Source organism: Arachis ipaensis, chromosome B4, assembly GCF_059453495.1.
Source record: "Arachis ipaensis isolate K30076 ecotype BB chromosome B4, ASM5945349v1, whole genome shotgun sequence".
NCBI lineage: Eukaryota > Viridiplantae > Streptophyta > Magnoliopsida > Fabales > Fabaceae > Arachis > Arachis ipaensis.
This window is the reverse complement of record NC_142439.1, coordinates 17,220,889-17,239,094: the sequence shown is the minus strand read 5'-3', so window position 1 is coordinate 17,239,094 and position 18,206 is coordinate 17,220,889. Positions and strand designations below refer to the sequence as shown.

General features: G+C 35.6%; 2 protein-coding genes across 5 annotated transcripts; both read left to right on the top strand.

The window, feature by feature from the left end:
* Positions 1-8,325: 8,325 nt before the first annotated feature.
* Positions 8,326-11,427, top strand: LOC107636155 (putative protein phosphatase 2C 34). Of its 3 annotated transcripts, none has more exons than XM_088485542.1 (6): positions 8,326-8,464; positions 8,936-9,204; positions 9,643-9,954; positions 10,398-10,515; positions 10,599-10,822; positions 11,084-11,427. In XM_088485542.1, the coding sequence occupies exons 1-6, from the start codon at positions 8,455-8,457 to the stop codon at positions 11,288-11,290; spliced, it is 1,140 nt and encodes a 379-aa protein (XP_088341668.1). In that variant the 5' UTR covers positions 8,326-8,454; the 3' UTR covers positions 11,291-11,427. The 3 variants fall into 3 exon arrangements, with proteins under 3 accessions (XP_088341668.1, XP_088341669.1, XP_088341670.1); XM_088485543.1 differs by having other exon boundaries at positions 8,418-8,554; XM_088485544.1 differs by lacking the exon at positions 8,326-8,464 and adding an exon at positions 8,507-8,685.
* A 454-nt stretch (positions 11,428-11,881) lies between these two features.
* Positions 11,882-14,466, top strand: LOC148566791 (uncharacterized). 2 transcript variants are annotated; one of them, XM_088485545.1, is made up of 8 exons: positions 11,882-12,314; positions 12,383-12,513; positions 12,715-12,792; positions 12,918-12,962; positions 13,070-13,114; positions 13,200-13,251; positions 13,440-13,536; positions 14,083-14,466. In XM_088485545.1, exons 1-8 carry the CDS (start codon positions 12,002-12,004, stop codon positions 14,246-14,248), a joined length of 927 nt encoding a protein of 308 aa, XP_088341671.1. In that variant the 5' UTR covers positions 11,882-12,001; the 3' UTR covers positions 14,249-14,466. The 2 variants fall into 2 exon arrangements, 1 of the variants encoding a protein (XP_088341671.1); XR_015881189.1 differs by having other exon boundaries at positions 11,910-12,314; positions 13,412-13,536.
* Positions 14,467-18,206: the final 3,740 nt, after the last annotated feature.

Sequence of the window (18,206 nt, the reverse complement as noted above, 5' to 3'; positions counted from 1 at the left end):
TAATTTCAAGTACAGTACATATGCATTGCTTTCACCACTTACTTTGGGGCATTTTGTCCCCTTTTTGCTTAATTGCTCTTTTTTTCTTTTCTTTTCTTTTTCTCCTTTTTCATTTTTTATAGATATATATCTATTTTTTTTTCTTTTGTTTTTCTCAATGCATATGATTAAATTATTGAATGCATGAACATGTCCTAAGCATTTCTTTCACATTTTCAAAAAATTCTAACATACTCAATTCTAAAAACAAATGTTTTCAATCCCAATTTTCCCACACTTAATTCATGAGCACTCTCACTAGTCTAAGCTAACCAAGAATTCAAATTAAGGACATTATTGTTTTTCGCTTAGAGTTAATGATGTGCTAAAAATAAAGAACAGAGGGGTAAAAATAGGCTCAAATTGGTTTGCAAGGGATAATGAAAAGGTTAAGGCCATATGGGTATGTAAGCTTAGTGAAACAAGGGCCTCAATCATATAAGTGCATGCATACATCAAACCATAGAAATATAGATTTAAGCAAGACAAAGATTACAATTTTAGAGAGAAAAACACACACCAAAATAAAATATTGGTTGATAAAATGCAACCAATTCAAATAAGCTCAAAATCTTACAGGTTTTGTGTGTTCGAGCTCTAACTCATGTTCCAAAATAATATTTCTTCAAACAAGTGTAACAAAAAATTGTATTCAAATTAGTGAAATGCTATAAAAAGTTTCTTGAAAAAGAAAATATTACTTTAACCAAGTGGTAAAATATGCACAAAATCAAACAAACATACAAATGTAACAATGAACAAACAAAGAAAATAAAACAATGGTGTTTGAAAAGAAGGTAGCTAACCCCTGGAAGTCGGTATCGACCTCCCTACACTTAAAGATTGCACCGTCCTCGGTGCATGCTAAGATGTGCAAGTGGACGGGCTGCTCCAACTGATGCTTTTCTTTAAGGATAGTGCAGATGGACTTGTTTGTCTCCCCTGTTAGAAGTTTCTCCCTTTTTCCGTCTTCGGTGGCCAGCCTGAAAGAAGAGAAAAAGAAGAACAGTATCCTAGAAAAAAAGATAAGAAAACAAATAAAATATGGTTGGGTTAATGCCAAATAATGAGGGTCTCAATTACATGGAAGCTTCAGCATGCAAGTGAGGAAATAGTATAAGCACATGGCATATCAATAGTGCAAAATTTGCAACAATGAGGGAGAGTGTGGGTAAAGAGAGGTAATATAAATTCATGCCAATGCAAAAGTAATACAGGTATAAAAGATTTGCATTGAATTAAATAATATTACCTAACCAGAATAAAACAGGTCACTAAGGACCCAAAATAATTCAAGAGAAGATGCAACAGTTAAATAAGAAATTTCAACACCAACAGAAAAGTAATAAATTTAGAAAAGAAAGTAAAAATATGCACAAAATTAAAATGCAATGAATGAAAGTATGCAAATAAATTAAGTAAAAATAGAATGAAAGTGAAAAAGAATGAGAAGTGAAAGAGATAAAGTAAGAAAGAAAAAAGAAAGAAGGAAAGATAGAAGAAAAAATAGGATTTGGGAAGGAAAAAGATAAGATATTTTTGGCAGAGTTGGATGAGCTGTGCGGCGCGAGCGACGTGGACGCGTGGGGTACGCGTTCGCACGAGCAGCGCTTAAATGATTCAACGCAGTCGCGTCGGTCACGCGGACGCGTGACATGATCCGTGCGAGTGCGCGAAGGCAGCCTCGCACTCGCACAACTCTCTGTTCGAAACTCTTTTGACCAAAATATTGGGTGACGCGGTCGCGTGGTTGACACGATCGCATGGATGGCCAAGATCGGAGGGCGACGCGGACGCGTGGGGCACGCGGTCGCGTCGTAGGGCTTGTGCGTCTAGCACCATTCCAGCCCCATCCCAGTCCAACTTACTGCCATACACCCATTTACGTCGATTCCACAGAGCCACGCGATCGCGTGGGGACGCGGACGCGTGGGAGGCTCTTTTGCCACATGACGCGGTCGCGTCAGCGACGCGGTTGCGTGGGGTCAAATTATGCTAAAGGCGCGCCTCCAGCCACGCTCTCGCGTGACTTTCTGTTCGATTTCTTTTCTTCCCAATGCACTGGTGACGCGGACGCGTCAGCGACGCTGCTGCGTCGCGTGCGTGCTTTGCTTTTTTTTTAAATGCAGTATGCAGTACTGATGCAAATGCTATGAATAGTATTCAGGTTCAATGAAAATAATATAATATAAAAACAGACAAAACGAAATAAAACTGAAACATGAACGATCATATCATGGTGGGTTGTCTCCCCCTAGCACTTTTAGTTAGAGTCCTTAAGTTGGACATTTGGTGAGCTCCCTGTTATGGTGGCTTATGCTTGTATTCATCCATGAATCCCCACCAGTGTTTGTACTTCCAGTAACCTCCGGGATCCCAAACTAGGCATAGAAAGCCTTCAAATAAGTTAAAGCAAGTGACAAGGCCCCAAGAGTGTTGATTGCCAGAATGAATTTCGGGGTCCCAAATCTTGCTTTTGCACCCGTCGTCTTGTTGAGCAATATTGTTCCATCCGGGTAGTTCAGCTTTAGAATTCTCATTGAAGCATCCAAATAGCTTCCTAGACCCATTCAATTGAGCTCTGCACCAACCTTTGCGTTTAAACTTAAAGCTTCTAACCATAATGAACCTTGCAAGACAATTCTTACCACTGACTATCTTTCTCTTACTCTTAATGTCACAAAGAGCTCTAAGTTGACCATCCATCTCCAGTAGCCCATACTCAAGTGGGATTAGAAAGCTAAGGGATATGAATTTTATCCACTTGAATGTTGTGAAGGATGATGGCAACTTAGGGGGAGGGGTCTCCAATAACTTCGGCAAGGTAATTTCAAGCTCCACTCCCTTGTGCTCTTTGACAACTTCCACCTCTTTGCAAAATTCTCTAATTTCAACTTCTTCCTCTTGGTAGCGTTCTTCCAATTCAATCTCTTCTTCATTACTTACCAAGGGCATGGGAGGTTGTGCTTCTTCTTCTTGAATCTCCATCTCTTGATCAAACTCTTCCAAGTCTTCAACTATGATATGCTTTGGAGGTTGTACACCCTCCTCAACATCAATTTCAATCGCCTTGGAAGGAGGTTATATAACCTGACTTTCCCATGGAGGTTCAGCATCTCCTAAGTCTGTAACCACTTCTTCCTCTTCAATAATTATAGCTTCCTCCACTTGTTCCAATACAAAGTCATGCTCCGTATTGTCCACTGGAATTTCTAATGTCTCCTTCATGCTACGTTCTTCATTAGATTGTCCACATGAAGCCATGGGGGTTCTTTGAGTGTCCGAACGTCGGGAAGCTAATTGATTTATTGCTTGATTCAATTGGTGAAGGGTTGCAAGAAATTGATCCACTGTTTCCTTGTGACGATCCGTTGATTCTTGTTCTGTTTGGATATCATAAGTAGGACCATAAGGCTCTTGGATTGATGGATATGGATATGGTGCATATGGAGGTGGTGATTCTTGAGAGTAATTGGGTTGGAATTGGGGTGGTTCTATATATGGTTCATATGGTTCATAAGGTGGTTGGTATGGTGGATGTGGGTTAGGATCATATGAAGGTGAATTGTGGTAGTTGGCTTGTGAGTGTGGTGGTTCAAAGTTGTGTTGAGGAGGTTTATAGGCATATGATGAGGGTCCATCATATCTATCATCTTGGTATGCCCCCTGGAATGGCTCTTGACTATAGTAATTTGGTGGATGTTGGTTGTCACGGAAGGGTCCACCATAACTACTGTCTTGGTATGCATCGTGGAATGGTCTTTGTCTGTGGTACTGTGGAAGGTGTTGTTGCCGGAAAGGTTGATCAGATCCTCGTGGCTCCTTCCATCTCTGATTGTTTTGACCTTGATGCATGTTCCTATTATAATTTTCATTCCTTGTAACAACATTGGAACCAAACTCAAAGCGAGAGGGGTGAGAACTCATAGTTAGTTAATAAAAATTTAAAAACAAAAATAAAAGCAAATTTGAAATTTGAAGTTTAAAATTTGAAATTTTAAAATTTGAATTTTAAATTTTGAAAATTGAATTTTTAAAATTGAAAATTGAAAATTAATTTTTTTTAAAATAAGATAGGATAAGATAAAAAAAATTTTAAAATAAAAATCTGAAAATTTTTTTTCCTGAAAAAAACAATTTAAAAGTAAATATTTACAATAACCAATAATAAGGCACACGTTTGCAATTCCCCGGCAACGGCGCCATTTTGAAGAATTGAAGATTGATGGTTTAGAAGTTATAGTAAATTCTCGTTGCAAGTATAGTTACTAAACCAAGCAATCAACCTTTCTTACAAACGTTTTGGTTGTCACAAGTAACAAACCCCTTTTTAAAATTGATAACCGAAGTATTTAAACCTCGGGTCGTCTTCTCAAGGAATTGCAGGGAGGTGTTCTTATTATTGGTTATGAGTCTTGTAAATTGGGGGTTTTGAAAGTAAGGAAGCAGTATGTTGAATGATAAGAAGAATAAAATAAATAAATAACTATAAAATAGACTCTTGGCAAGATATGAAAACTGGAAGTCCTATCCTGGTTATCCTTATCAATTGTAATGAGAATTGGATTTTTCTCCCATTTTGTTAACCTCTAACTATGAAGGTAAGTTAAGTGGATGAATTAATTTTTGAATCCTCAAGTCCTAGTCTTTCCTTGGGAAGGGCTAGAGTTATTAGATCTCGAATTAATTCTTAAAGAATTCCAATTTTCAATCAACAAGGAGTTTGATAACTCAAGTGTCTCCAATTTATCAATTCATCAATTAAAACCAAGAATATAACAAGCTAAATAAAAATCATAAATTTGAAATACCTCAATTGTATTAATAATAGAAATCAAATCTAACATGAAAATTCATAAATTAAATTAGAAAAATAAATAGAGGAACATTGAACCTGTGATTGAAGTTGTAAGTTGAAATAATAAAGTTGAAATCCTAATCCCTTTAAGAGGAATCCTAATCCTAAGAGAGAGGAGAGAACCTCTCTCTCTAAAAGCTACATCTAAAACTAAAAATTATGAATTATGAGCTTATGATTATGAATGGATGCATTCCCCTACTTTATAGCCTCTAATCTGTGTTTTCTGGGTCGAGAACTGGGTCAGAAACAGCCCAGAATTCGCTGGTTGCGAATTCATACACGCGGATTTTTTGTCACTGCGCCCGCGTGGAGCACTCGTTCGCGTCGCCTAGCGTCAGAGCAACTATGGCATATTATATATTAAATCGAAGCTCCAGACGTTATCTTTCCAACGCAACTAGAACCGCTTCGTTTGGACCTCTGTAGCTAAAGTTATAGCCGTTTGAGTGTGAAGAGGTCAGGTTGGACAGCTTAGCAATTTCTCCAACTTCTTGTATTCCTTCCACTGTTGCATGCTTCCTTTCCATCCTCTGAGCCATTCCTGCCCTGTAATCTCTTAAATCACTTAACACACATATCAAGGCATCTAATGGTAATAAGAGAGGATTAAACATAGGGAACTTAAGGCCAAAAAAGCATGTTTTCAATCAAAGCACATAATTAGAAAGGCAAATGTAAAACCATGCAAATAGTATGAATAAGTGGGTAAAGAGTTGATAAAAACCACTCAATTGAACACAAGATAAGCCATGAAATAGTGATTTATCATTCTTCTCCTTCAATGTTTTCATTTTGTAATTTTTCTGTTTAATTTTGTCATGTCTTGAGTCTCATGGAAAAAGGCAAACAGTGAGGTTTGTATGAAAAAGTCATAGAGCGGAAAAAGGCAAAGAGTGAAAAATTAAAAGAAAAAACCATAGATGTCCTTAGAGTTCATTTGTACATCTGTGTTGTGTTTCATGATTCTGTGGAAATCCCCTTGTAAGTTGGGTTAGCACTTTACAGTTGAAAGCTTGGCTGCGACCAAGTCAAGTTCAGTTTTGGTTTAGATTTTGGACTTGTCCCGGATATGAAGGGTAGTTTCTAGGGAGAATTGATGTTTGTAATCAAGGATGATTATAGTGAAATTCCATCATTATTGTGATGGAGACTGGATGTAGGCTGCCTTGCACTTAGCAGCTGAACCAGGATATATCTTGGTGTAATTCTCTCTTTCTTCTACTCCATTTTTGTTTCTGCTGCCCAGGAGATAAAACTAAAAATATCTCGTGCTAACTGACGAGACAAAAAGAAAAGTCTCGTGACTGGAGACGAGACAAAAGAAAAAGTCTCGTGGCTAGTTACGAGATAAAAAGACAAAAAGTTTTCAGAAGTGGTTTCAAAGGCTAGCAAGTATTATCAAGCAAAAAGGGGACTAAGATTCAACCTCATTCTCTTAGCCACTGATAACCATCAAATGTAAATGTAATATGCAATGCTAAAGCATTGATTATTTTGATTTTACTTATATTGATTATAGTTTGTTGTTATCAACAATGGATTCAAATTGTTAATGGTATTCTTGTTAAAACATCCTACTCAAAGTATTTTTGCTTTCTTAATTAATAATACACATCCATTGATAAATTGGTTCTACTGCTTTAATTCATTTCTGCCCACACATTATCAATCCCGTCAAGGTTCGAGCGATTCTTGTCAAAATCTTTTTTGAACTATTCTGAGTAGGAATCTTAACTCTTCCAGAATACACGTGTGACCTGAAGATAAAGATACACTCATTATTATTTATTACACAATAATGATCACATAGCAATCATGCGTGTCAGCCTTCCCCATAAAGCAACCCAAGCCATGAATTCGTTCTTAGTTTGTTAACCTATTCCATTCTAAGTAATAAAAAATATGATATCATGTGGCCACTTGTTTGACCTTGACATCCTAGGGGCTTTTTTTTTTCGTTATCCATGATATTTTTCAATTTGATATGTCAAAAGACTAATCGTCGCGGATCGGAATTTCATTTAAAGATCTACTGCGGATTAATGAGATTCCTGCATGCATAAGGCGGGTTTCAGAACACGATACTTATTTAAGTGAATAAGTGAGCTGAACACTCGACCAACCCAAATTAGTTATTCTAGGGCCTTCTAAAACCATCTTGCCATGAGATAGCATTGTGTTTGGTACATATCATAAGGGATGTGTTTCTTAGAAATATTACGTGTTGTTGTCATCCGATTGAGTCTCCATATTAGAATATTTCATTCTACTCGAAATTGTACTTAATCAAAGATTGAAGATCACTTAATTTAAAGCTAACCATTAAAATACAATCTGATATCGTTCACAGATTTTTAATTTAGTCATTACTTTTCTGTCAAGTTGCGCGGTATAGCAAAATATATTTGTTAAATACCGACCTCGTACAAAACGGATTTGTAGAAACTATATATATTTATTTCAAGGAGCTGTAATTGTTTATTCTAATGCAACTTTTTATTTACAATCTCGTTACGTTACTAACAGCATTTCTGCCAACTTCTGCTAATTCTTATTTATAAGTGTGTTTAATGGAAGAGTCTTTGAAGATGTGTCTAATAAAAATGTATTTTTTATGGTTATATTTAATAGAAGTGTCTTTATAGATATATTTTCTGGATATATTTCTTTATATATGTGTTTAAAATATAATAATTAATTATTATTAATAATAAGTTGATAGATAATATGTTGATATTCTATATTTTTCTTTTTATTTATATTATGTTCAAATCACAAGAGTTGGAACTCAAATCACTACGAATAGAATAAACCAGAATTACAGGAATTTATCAATAAGGTGACATTACCATTTATCAGTTGACATGTGCCTTCTTCTAAATCGCGGTTCTTCTACGCATCAAAACACTATGAATTGCGAATTAAATCATCTTAGATATCATCAATAGAAATGGTGATAATCTGTCATTTGTGACAAAGTATGAAGCGGCAATCACGACAAATGTTAAAAAGAGGTAGAATAAACAAACAAATTCACAAGAAAATAAATACTAGTAAAGAGATGAGGTGGTGGAAGGGCAGTGTCCGATTGAAAAGAACAAAAACTTGTATTTTGAGTTATGCTAATAATGGACTTAAGTATTTTGTATAGGTATTATATATCGAAATAATATATAGAAAATATTTATTCTGACATACCATATATTTGATGAAATATCATATTGTTATCTATTCTTCTATCCGAAATATGATATACAATATAACTATGAAACAAACATGTCTACCACTCGACTAAGCTAACGTTGGTTTATACAAATTAAGTTGTGGCAATATTTAATTACTACTTTGGACCCTTAAAGTTGTTAACCTTATGTTAACCATGACGTTTGATCATCTTTATTTTGCCCAAAAAGCCCATGTGTTGTGTACTTTATGATGGCCAAAGCAAATTAAATGGTTGCTATGGTAATACGACGAACCTTACATTCACATTGTAAGTTACAAGAATTAAACGTCACGTCCGTACACCTACTTGTGCTTGCAATTTGGCTTTAATGGGGTGTTGTAAGTAACACATAACTTCACAGAATCATCTCTTAGTTCCTCAAGTTCTGGCATGTGCTAGGAATTGCTTGTGGCCAATTCCAATATCAGGCATATATATAATATAACATACCCTTTTGTTTACTACTTTTGAATGATCAAATTTCATGTCAATTCATTTTTTCATCTTAATTATTACCTCGGTTGAGTTAGGAAGCTATAGCAAATATCATATTCTCAAGGTTCTTTTCTTTTCTAAATGATATGTAACATGCTTATTTTCCTTTATTACACTTGTCATGTCACATATTTATCATGTTCATCTCTTGAATAACAAGTAAACAATTTACATACTCGCTCATCATTCTTATCTTTGTGTAGTAGATGGTTGTTTTTTGAAGCTTCAACTAACTTCTTTTCAATCTTTGCATTTCTAGCTACAACAAGATATATAGAAACATTAATAAGGATCAAATATTTTTGTTTTGGCAGTGTGTCGCAACTTTGACTGGAATGTAGCAGCAGCCATGGTTCTTTTTCCATCTCTTCTCAATGGATTTGCAAGAAAGAAAAGTTGTCCAAACGATGATGACAATGATGAAAGGAAAGCCGTGAAAGCACTCGCGAAGGAAGCAAGGAAGAATGGCTTGTTATTGAGTTCATCAGGAACTGTTAAGTCTTCCAAAGCCAACAACTTTGCCTCAATTTTCACAAAGAAGGGCCAGAAAGGAGTCAATCAAGATCGCCTTATTGTTTGGGAGGTATGAAAACATTCTTAAAGTTGAAATTTTGCCTTTACAAGCATAAATTGGACATAAACTTTTAAGAGGGTGTTTGTGACTTTTGATTTTGGAGGTGAAGTAGGGAAAGGAATGCTTTTTATGTGTAAATTAAAGTCTTGTGACTCTTATGTTCATAACAAGAAAAATAGGATTAGGATTAGGAGAGGTTGTTGCAATTCTCCTTGCTATAGACTGACAGTTCCCCAAGAAAATATTTCTGTAAAGACTTCGACGCTCAAGTTAAGAAGTGCTCGAGGTATTAGGATCAGGAGTGAGTGGTGAATTCTGTCTTGGATCTCATAGTCCATGTCCTTAACAGTTAACACAATTCCAACTTGCAAACGCACCCTAAAGAATTTGATTAGCATGGAACATGACATAATGTTTCTAAATATAATAATTTGTTCCTGTTGCTAGGAATTTGGTTGGCAAGAAGACATGATATTGTGTGGAGTTTTTGATGGACATGGCCCTTGGGGACACTATGTGTCCAAAAGTGTCATGAAACTTGTCCCTGCCTCTTTGCTATGCAATTTGAAGGAAAATCTTGCTGCAACATCTCTTGACCTGAATTACAAGATGGAAGCAGATAGGAGGAACCACCATGAATTTGACATATGGAAGCAAGCATGCATAAAGACTTGTGCTGCTGTTGATCATCATCTAAAGCAGAATACTGGGATTGATTCCTTTCAAAGTGGTACTACAGCTTTGACAGTTATCAAACAGGTTTATCTATCTTCAATTTACTTTCATTTTTTTCATAGTTACAAAACTAAAATGATCAATTTTACCTTATAGATAGGTTAATTTCTGTTTTCTACTAATAATACACTGATTGGTTACATAGTCTAAAATGTGTACACAATCTTGTTGGCCATAACCTGAAAACTTTGTACTCTCTATATCACCTCTACTTTTTATTTCTTTTATAAATTATTATTACTCTTTACATTTTCCAAAACATTTTAATGGTATAAAATTCTTGTGGAGAAAGAATTTGAGTTCCATTGGAACATATAAAAATTCTCCTTTACCTATACACATCATAACAGACCCATCTATATTGATAGTTTAATATTAATGAACATTTGAAAATATATAAATCTTGACAACATAAGTATATCTATGTCATGTCAATGTGCCTGAAGATTGTGTGACTAATGTTTCAGGGTGAAGATCTGATTATATCAAACTTAGGAGATTCAAGGGCAGTATTGGCAACAACTTCAGATGGTGGCACACTAAGTGCCCTTCAGCTTACAACTGACATGAAGCCAAATTTACCAAGTTAGTATGCTACATTCTACACTCTCATACATAATAACATAATAACAAGTGCTTATTATTATTTGGTTTTTTGGTAAATTCAGAGGAGGCAGAGAGGATAATGGAATCAAGAGGGAGGGTGTTTTGTCTAGAAGATGAGCCAGGAGTGTATAGGGTGTGGATGCCAAATGGTAAAACACCAGGACTTGCAATATCAAGAGCGTTGGGTGATTATTGTGTCAAGGATTTTGGACTAATCTCTGTGCCTGAAGTCACTCAAAGGAAGCTAAACTCTAGAGATCAATTTCTCATCTTGGCTAGTGATGGGGTATGCATGCTTGCTTTAATAATTATGCACCTTATTCTATGTCTCTCATCAATCATAAAATGCCTTTTTTTTTAATATATGTCAATATTTTAGTTATTATATTTACATAAAAACATTTTTACATGGAAAAATACTTGATACTACATATACATGTACACATGTCATATCAACTCCCGGTGGTGCTGTGTCTAGACTGTCAACAGAGAGTCAAATTTATATGAAGTGTGTAAGCTGATTAATTGTTTTTGCATAAAATTAAAGGTATGGGATGTAATTTCGAACCAAGAAGCAGTGAAGATAGTTGGTTCAAGTGAAGAGAAAGGAAAAGCTGCCGAGAGATTGGTGAAATGCGCTAAGCATGAATGGAAGAGGAAGCGAAGAGGCATTGCCATTGATGACATCTCAGCTATCTGCCTCTTCTTTCAGCCCCATAATAACTTTCTCACACCACCATCATATAATGTATAGCCATGTTAGCACACACTTTTAATAATAAGTCTCTCAATTTTGAACTGTGTTCTTCTATGTATCATGCTGTCAATGTAATATGAAGCTATTTGTCTCCGATAAAATCACAAGCTTCTCTTATCGTTTTTGCCAGAATATATTTTTATAAGAGTAGTGCTAGGGAGTCAATGGCTTAAACGTACAATGTGTACAATGGGCTAAATCTTTGGTTTATGAATAAAATGAACATCACCTATACTATCCAGAATAACCATCTGAATACTAGGGATAATAAACATCTCATGTTATAAAAACTTAATTTTGGGTTCACCAAGATTCGAACTCTTGACCTTCTGGATCTCAAACTCTAATACCATGTTCAACCACTCATCCCAAAAACATAACCTGACAAGAAAATATAACATTAATAATCATATCTCTAATACTTTCTAAACCTTCATTGTCCACATTGTACGCTTAGGTCATTAGCTCCCTATACTTTCTCTTTTTATAATACTTTTCCTTCCTTTTCTTTCACTTGCCAGCTAGAGAATATAACAAATTGCGTGAAATGACCAATACAAATCATCTGATACTGAATTGACCAAAAACACCCTAACAATATCGCGAAATGACCAATCCATCCACGAGGTATGTGGCATTGCTGCTATAGGCTTTTGACTTTTGTGTTCACTGTGAAATCGTGAACTACAAGCAGCTTTCTCTGCTGCTATGAACGCCACCACCCTCACCCTGCCACTGCCACTCCCACTCCCTCCGCTACTCGCCTCACGCGCGTTCAACCAACGCGCAACCCTCTCCTTCTCCCTCTCACACTTCTCAACTCTTCTTTCTCTTCCAAATTGCAAACCATTTATCGGCCAACTCCCTCCTTCCGCTGCCATGTCCTCCGCCGCCCTCCGTTCACACTCTCCGGCAAGCCAACAACATCCTCTCACCGAACTCAACGACGAGTCGGACTTCGAGTCTCTCGTCTCTCCAGACGGTTACATATCGATCTGCGGATTCGGTTCTCTCCTCTCTGGTACGTCCAATCATCATAACCGTTTGTTGCCTTAACCGTTTTCGTAACCGCTGTATTATGAAATGTAGAGACAAGCGCAAGAAGCACTTTCCCCGATCTGCTCAACTTCCGAGTGGCAAGGCTGAACGGATTCCGTCGCGTGTTCGCTCACGTTGCTCCGGTTTTCTTCGAGCGCGGCATCGCCAAACCAGAAACCATGGTTACTTCTCATCGCTTCTTAACTCGCCTCTTTGTTTTTCCTGAAAATTTAGAACGAAGGAAAAATGTTTGATTTCTTTTTATACTGAAAATGAAAATGCATTATTACTATGTTTTCCATTTGAACGTACATGAAAATTGGTTGCTGCGGTTTGCGTTTGGACTAAATTTGTATTTTCTGTGTTGATGAAAACTTTATTAGGAGATTTCGAGCTTGAGTGTGGAGCCATGTGAAGGAGAAACACTTATTGTGACTGTTTTTGAGATCAGAAAATCCGAGGTATGGTGCTGTGTTAAATTTTTTGTTCCTTAATCATTGAATGTTTTGTTTTGTTTTGTTTTGTTTTGTGTTTGTGCTGTTAACTGAGCAAATGGAGCTAACATTTTATAGGGATGAATTGCCAGATTCCGGATTTTATCAAGAGGGAGGTTGAGTTTCGGTTTCTCTCTGTAAGATTCTGAGCATTGTTGCTATTGATGTCTTGATTGTTCTTGACAATTGGTACTATTTTTCTGAGTAATGTGTCTTGTGATGTTCCTATACTTTGCGTCTTTAGGTTCTTCCAGAAATACTTGATGGCAAACCTTTTGATTTTCCAGCGGTATGTGGCGAAGCATAGAAATGACATTTTGTTGGTTATTTACATTTCAAAGATGATTGTATGATATGCATCGAATTTTTCTCAGGTCCTTTGTACCCGTTACAGCGACGAGGAGTTTCTTCACATTAGATGTAAAGGTGATTCCCTAATTCTCAATAACATTTTCCTTATTGAGGAATTTTGAAACTCTGGAAGGCTGGGTTTTGCTGCTGTTCGATGAATTTGTATGTTAAATCAATTTTTATAGCATACATGAAATGATCTTCTGTATGCTTTTTTTGGTTTCTTTTTCTTCAGTTGTGTATGCTTATGCTGATTCTCGCAGGAAGTAAGGAAGTATACTTTCAGCAATATGGACGATGGAATATCGATAAAATTTGGAGAGATGATGTCTTCCCTTGCCGTGTTTATCTTAGGCACTGGTATGCACTTCCTGGTCCAACTTTATTATTTATAACTCTTTGAAATTAAAGAGGAGATAATGTAAAATCAGCAGCACATGTCTGGTTTTCTGGTGGCTGGTGCTATTGTCTTCTGGTCAAATCATCCTTGTTGAGAGAATCACTGATGTATCCAATTCAAATTTATTTTTAGGTGACAATTCCATGAAATGGATTGCTCATAACAGAAACTTCAAATTCTCTTTCTAATTTGTAGTTTCCTTTTGATTTTGAGTGACCGTTTGATGCATCCCTCTTAAATAGTCGCATACCTTTTCAACTTGTTTTCGAGCTAGGAAAGCATTGCTTCTAGAATCTAGAAAATGAAATTACTACAATTGTTTGGTTACTCTCCCAAGACAATGAGATAAGAACATTAGGACAAAAATGCATTTGTAGACACATCTCTACCATTCCATTTGTCTTTGTCCATTCAGTCCCATAACACTATCAAAACTTTGTTCATTTAAACCCATTCTATTACTACATTCCCCATATTCAAACGGTAATTATGAAATGTTTCTGCAGTGTACTGGCAGCAAAGAATCTTGGTGATACTGCATACGACAACTTTTTAGATCACACTTATCTTGCTGACCGTAAAACAACCATTCGTGAGTATTTGGCAACAACAGGATCTGGCATTATGGAAGAGGAGCCCCCAGAACCCCTCAAGTACCGCTATGGTGGTTGATAATATCCATTTTTACTGCTTAGATATCTCAACCTTAAGGGATGGAAGAAAGATGGACCAAAGAATATGACACTTCTATAGAAAAGCATCACATTATTTAATAAGTCCAATTTTCTTAAGCTTGGAATAGAAAGCTGAAAGCACTGTATTATAAATGATAATTACCGCAGCATGTATGGGAAAATTAACATCATTTGGAGAAATCTGTTTCCTGTGTACTACTGTCTCTCTTCCCTTTTTTATTTAGGATTTTTCACTTGTTTAAAGAAAATAAATTAATGATTATCTGTGTCTCATTTCAAAAATTTAGTATTTGTATTGTGTTATAGGTAAATTTAACATACTATTTTATTTATGTAAATTTTGTTTGTTTGTTTGAGTGTGACGACATAAATTGCAACAACCCAATTAGATTATTAAAATTTCCCAAATCTATAGCCTCTGGGCTTTAAGGGGGGCAACACATGTTATAAATTGCAACCGCTAAGCATAAATTCGAGATGCCATTGCCACCCAAGTCTAGAAGGAAAAAAGCTGATTCAGCAATAGAGTTGCACTACGCTAGGAGTCTGAGGATTTGAAGAAAGAATTTTCTCCAGCCCCATAGATTATGAATACTGCATTATGTTCTAAAAATCTGATTTAGTGAAAAAACGGAAAAAGCTCAAAACTTCTCCGAAAGAATTCTTCTTTCTTCCTTTTTTTTTCCTTTTGGTAATTTTATATTTATAGTGATGGATTTCTAGCTTTGATAAATATTAGGTACGAGACAAATGATGCAGCAAAATATAGAGATGAAAAAAAATTAGAAATTTGTATGAAATAAATTTTTTTTAGAATTACAATTTTTCTCAATCACAAGAAGATTATAATAACATTTTCTCCTACAAAAGGAGAATATATCTCTCTCTAAATATAGGAGAAAATCTCTAAAAAAAACTCTATGTAACTCAATGTTACTATTATTCTTGTTGGATGAATTGATTGAAATGAATTAAGGAAAAACTCAATTTATAAGTGAATCTTTTCAATATGAACCATCCGTCAATTAGAGTTATATAATTTTTCTCTTTTTCAACTATTAAAATTTTATGATTATAAATTAGGATTGTTTATTACCTTTCATTTTATTTAACTATTATTTATTTATTTATTTTTTAAAATTAGCTTTACTAATTTTCACCATCTTTCACTTAAAGCTAATTTTGGTATTAAAAGTCTCATGACTTCATGTTACTCATATACTCAATAGGTCATAGGAGGATCTGCATCATTCAAACTTATCAATGTTGATTGGCTTTATCATGACATTTGCTGGGTTATCTTTAGTATGAATCTTTTGCATATCCACATTTCCTTCTTCTATTACTTTTCGAACAAAGTGATATTATACTCCAATGTGTTTTGTTCTTGAATAAAAGGCAGAATTTCTTGCAATATGTAAGGCATTCTAACTGTCACAATATACGAGAATCTTCTGTTGTTTGTGCTCGAAGTCCTCCATCAACCTGTGGATCCAAATAGCTTTCTTACATGCTTGTGTAGCTGCCATATATTCAACTTCTATAGTTGATAGAGCTACAACAGTCTGTAATTTAGCTAGCCAGTTCACAGCTCCTCTTGCAAGTATGAACACATATCCTGTAGTAGATTTTCGTTTATCAAGATCACTTGCAAAGTCTAAATCGACATATCCACTGACAACGAATTCCAATCCTCCAAAACATAATGCAACATTCGAGGTCCCTTTGATGTATTTCAGGATCTTCTTAACAACATTCAAATGCTCTTTATCCGGATCTGCCATAAATTGACTTACCACCGCAACTGCTTGAGCAATATCTGGCTTTGTACAGATTATGACATACATAAGATTTTCCACTGCTGATGCATACGGTACTCGAGATATTTTCATCCTCTCTACTTCACTACTAAGGCACAAACTTGAGGATAATTTAACATTTATAGAAAGTGGGGTTGAAATTGGCTTACATTCTTGCATGTTGAAGCGTTGCAAGATCTTCCTCAAATAATTCTTTTGCAATAGCTAAATCTTCCTATCCCTTTTGTTTTGATGGATTTGCATCTCTAAAATCTTGTTTGCTGGTCCCAAGTCTTTCATATCAAACTCCCTAGTTAATTGTGCCTTCAATTCTTGGATTTGATCTTTGCTGAGGTCTACCACTAACATGTCATCCATATACAATAGCAGAATGATGAAATCATTATCACCATATATCTTGTAATAGGTACAATTATCTAAATTGTATCCAAGGATAATAATGAAAGAATCAAATCTCTTGCACCAATATCTTAGCACCTGTTTTAGACTGTATAGAGATTTAGTTAACCTGCAAACAAAGTTTTCTTTTCCTTATTCTTCAAAATCTTCTAGTTGGAGCATATATATCTTTTCTTCAAGTTCTTCATAAAAAGTTTTCTTTACATCTAATTGCTCTATATGTAAATCAAATATAGCACACATAGCTAAAACTATTCTGACAGTAGTTAGTCTCACCATTGGAGAAAATATTTCATTGAAGTCAACACTTTCTTTCTGAGCATATTCTTTGACAACCAATCTTGCACGATATCATTCCACCTGATCATTACTATTTTGTTTGATCTTGTAAACCCATTTGTTACCAATGACTTTTTGACCCGCTGGAAGTGTAACAAGTTTCCAGGTATGATTCCTACATAATGCCTCAATTTCTTCTTACATTGTTGTCATCCATGCAGAAGCATCTGAATTGCACATAGCCTCCATAAAAGTTGTTAGCTTTCCATTTCCTATCAGAAGATAATATGCATCATGACTTGTCAAAACATAATTTGAGTGCTATAATGGTGTTTTTCTTTATCGAGTGGATCGACGAACTTCTATGTCATTGCCATCTGCTTCTTGTATTTCGTACTCTGGTTCTACTTCAGAAAAATACCTTTTCTGTATTTCTCATCTATTTGAACAGTGGTTATTTCTTTAATAGTGCTATCATTTTCTTGTTCTCTTCAAAATTCTATTTTCTGCAAATAGTACATCTCTGCTGACAATTACCTTGCGAGCAGTGGGATCCCACAGGCGAAACCCCTTAACTCCGTCAGCATAACGCAAGAATATATATTTTCTAGACTTTGTGTCCAGCTTTGTTCTTTCTTGAAAATTGCACATCACATACACATGACAACCAAATATATGTAAAGAAGAATAATTAAGTGGCTTACCTTGCCACATCTCTATTGGTGTCTTCAATTCAATTGCAGTTAATGGTAACTGATTTATCACATAATAGGCAGTTTTAACAGCTTCTGCCCGAAAAGACTTGGCTAAACCTCTCGTGCTCTTTCTAGGAGAGTCATATTCATTCGTTCTGTTACACTATTTTGCTGAAGCATATATGCAACTGTGAATTGCCATTGACTACCTTCTTGCTTGCAAAATGTTAGAAAGTCACCATCGACATATTCTCCTCCATTATCTGTCCTTAAAAACTTAATCTTCTTTCCAGATTTAAGTTCCATCTTTGCTTTGAACTCTTTAAACATCGCAAACACATCTGACTTCTTCTTGATCGGGTACACCCATCGCTTCCTAGAGTAATCATCAATAAATGATATAAGATATTTTGCTCCTCCTAGGAATATTCCGGTGATTCCCATATATAAGAATAAATCAACTCCAATATGTGCTTACTCCGAGCAGTTGATCTACCAAACGTCAATTTATGTTGCTTGCTTGTAATGCAGTACTTACAAAACGATAAGTTTATCGATTTGAGTCCAGGAATGAGATTATCTCCACAAGAATCTCCAAGTCTTGGTCTAACATGTGGCCCAATTTGCGATGTCATGTCATCATCATTTCTTCTTAGCTTGCTGAAGCAACTGATGCCTTTGCCTCTTACAAAGTATCTCTCATAAGCATGTATAAATTTGCTGCAATCTTTTCTACTTTTAT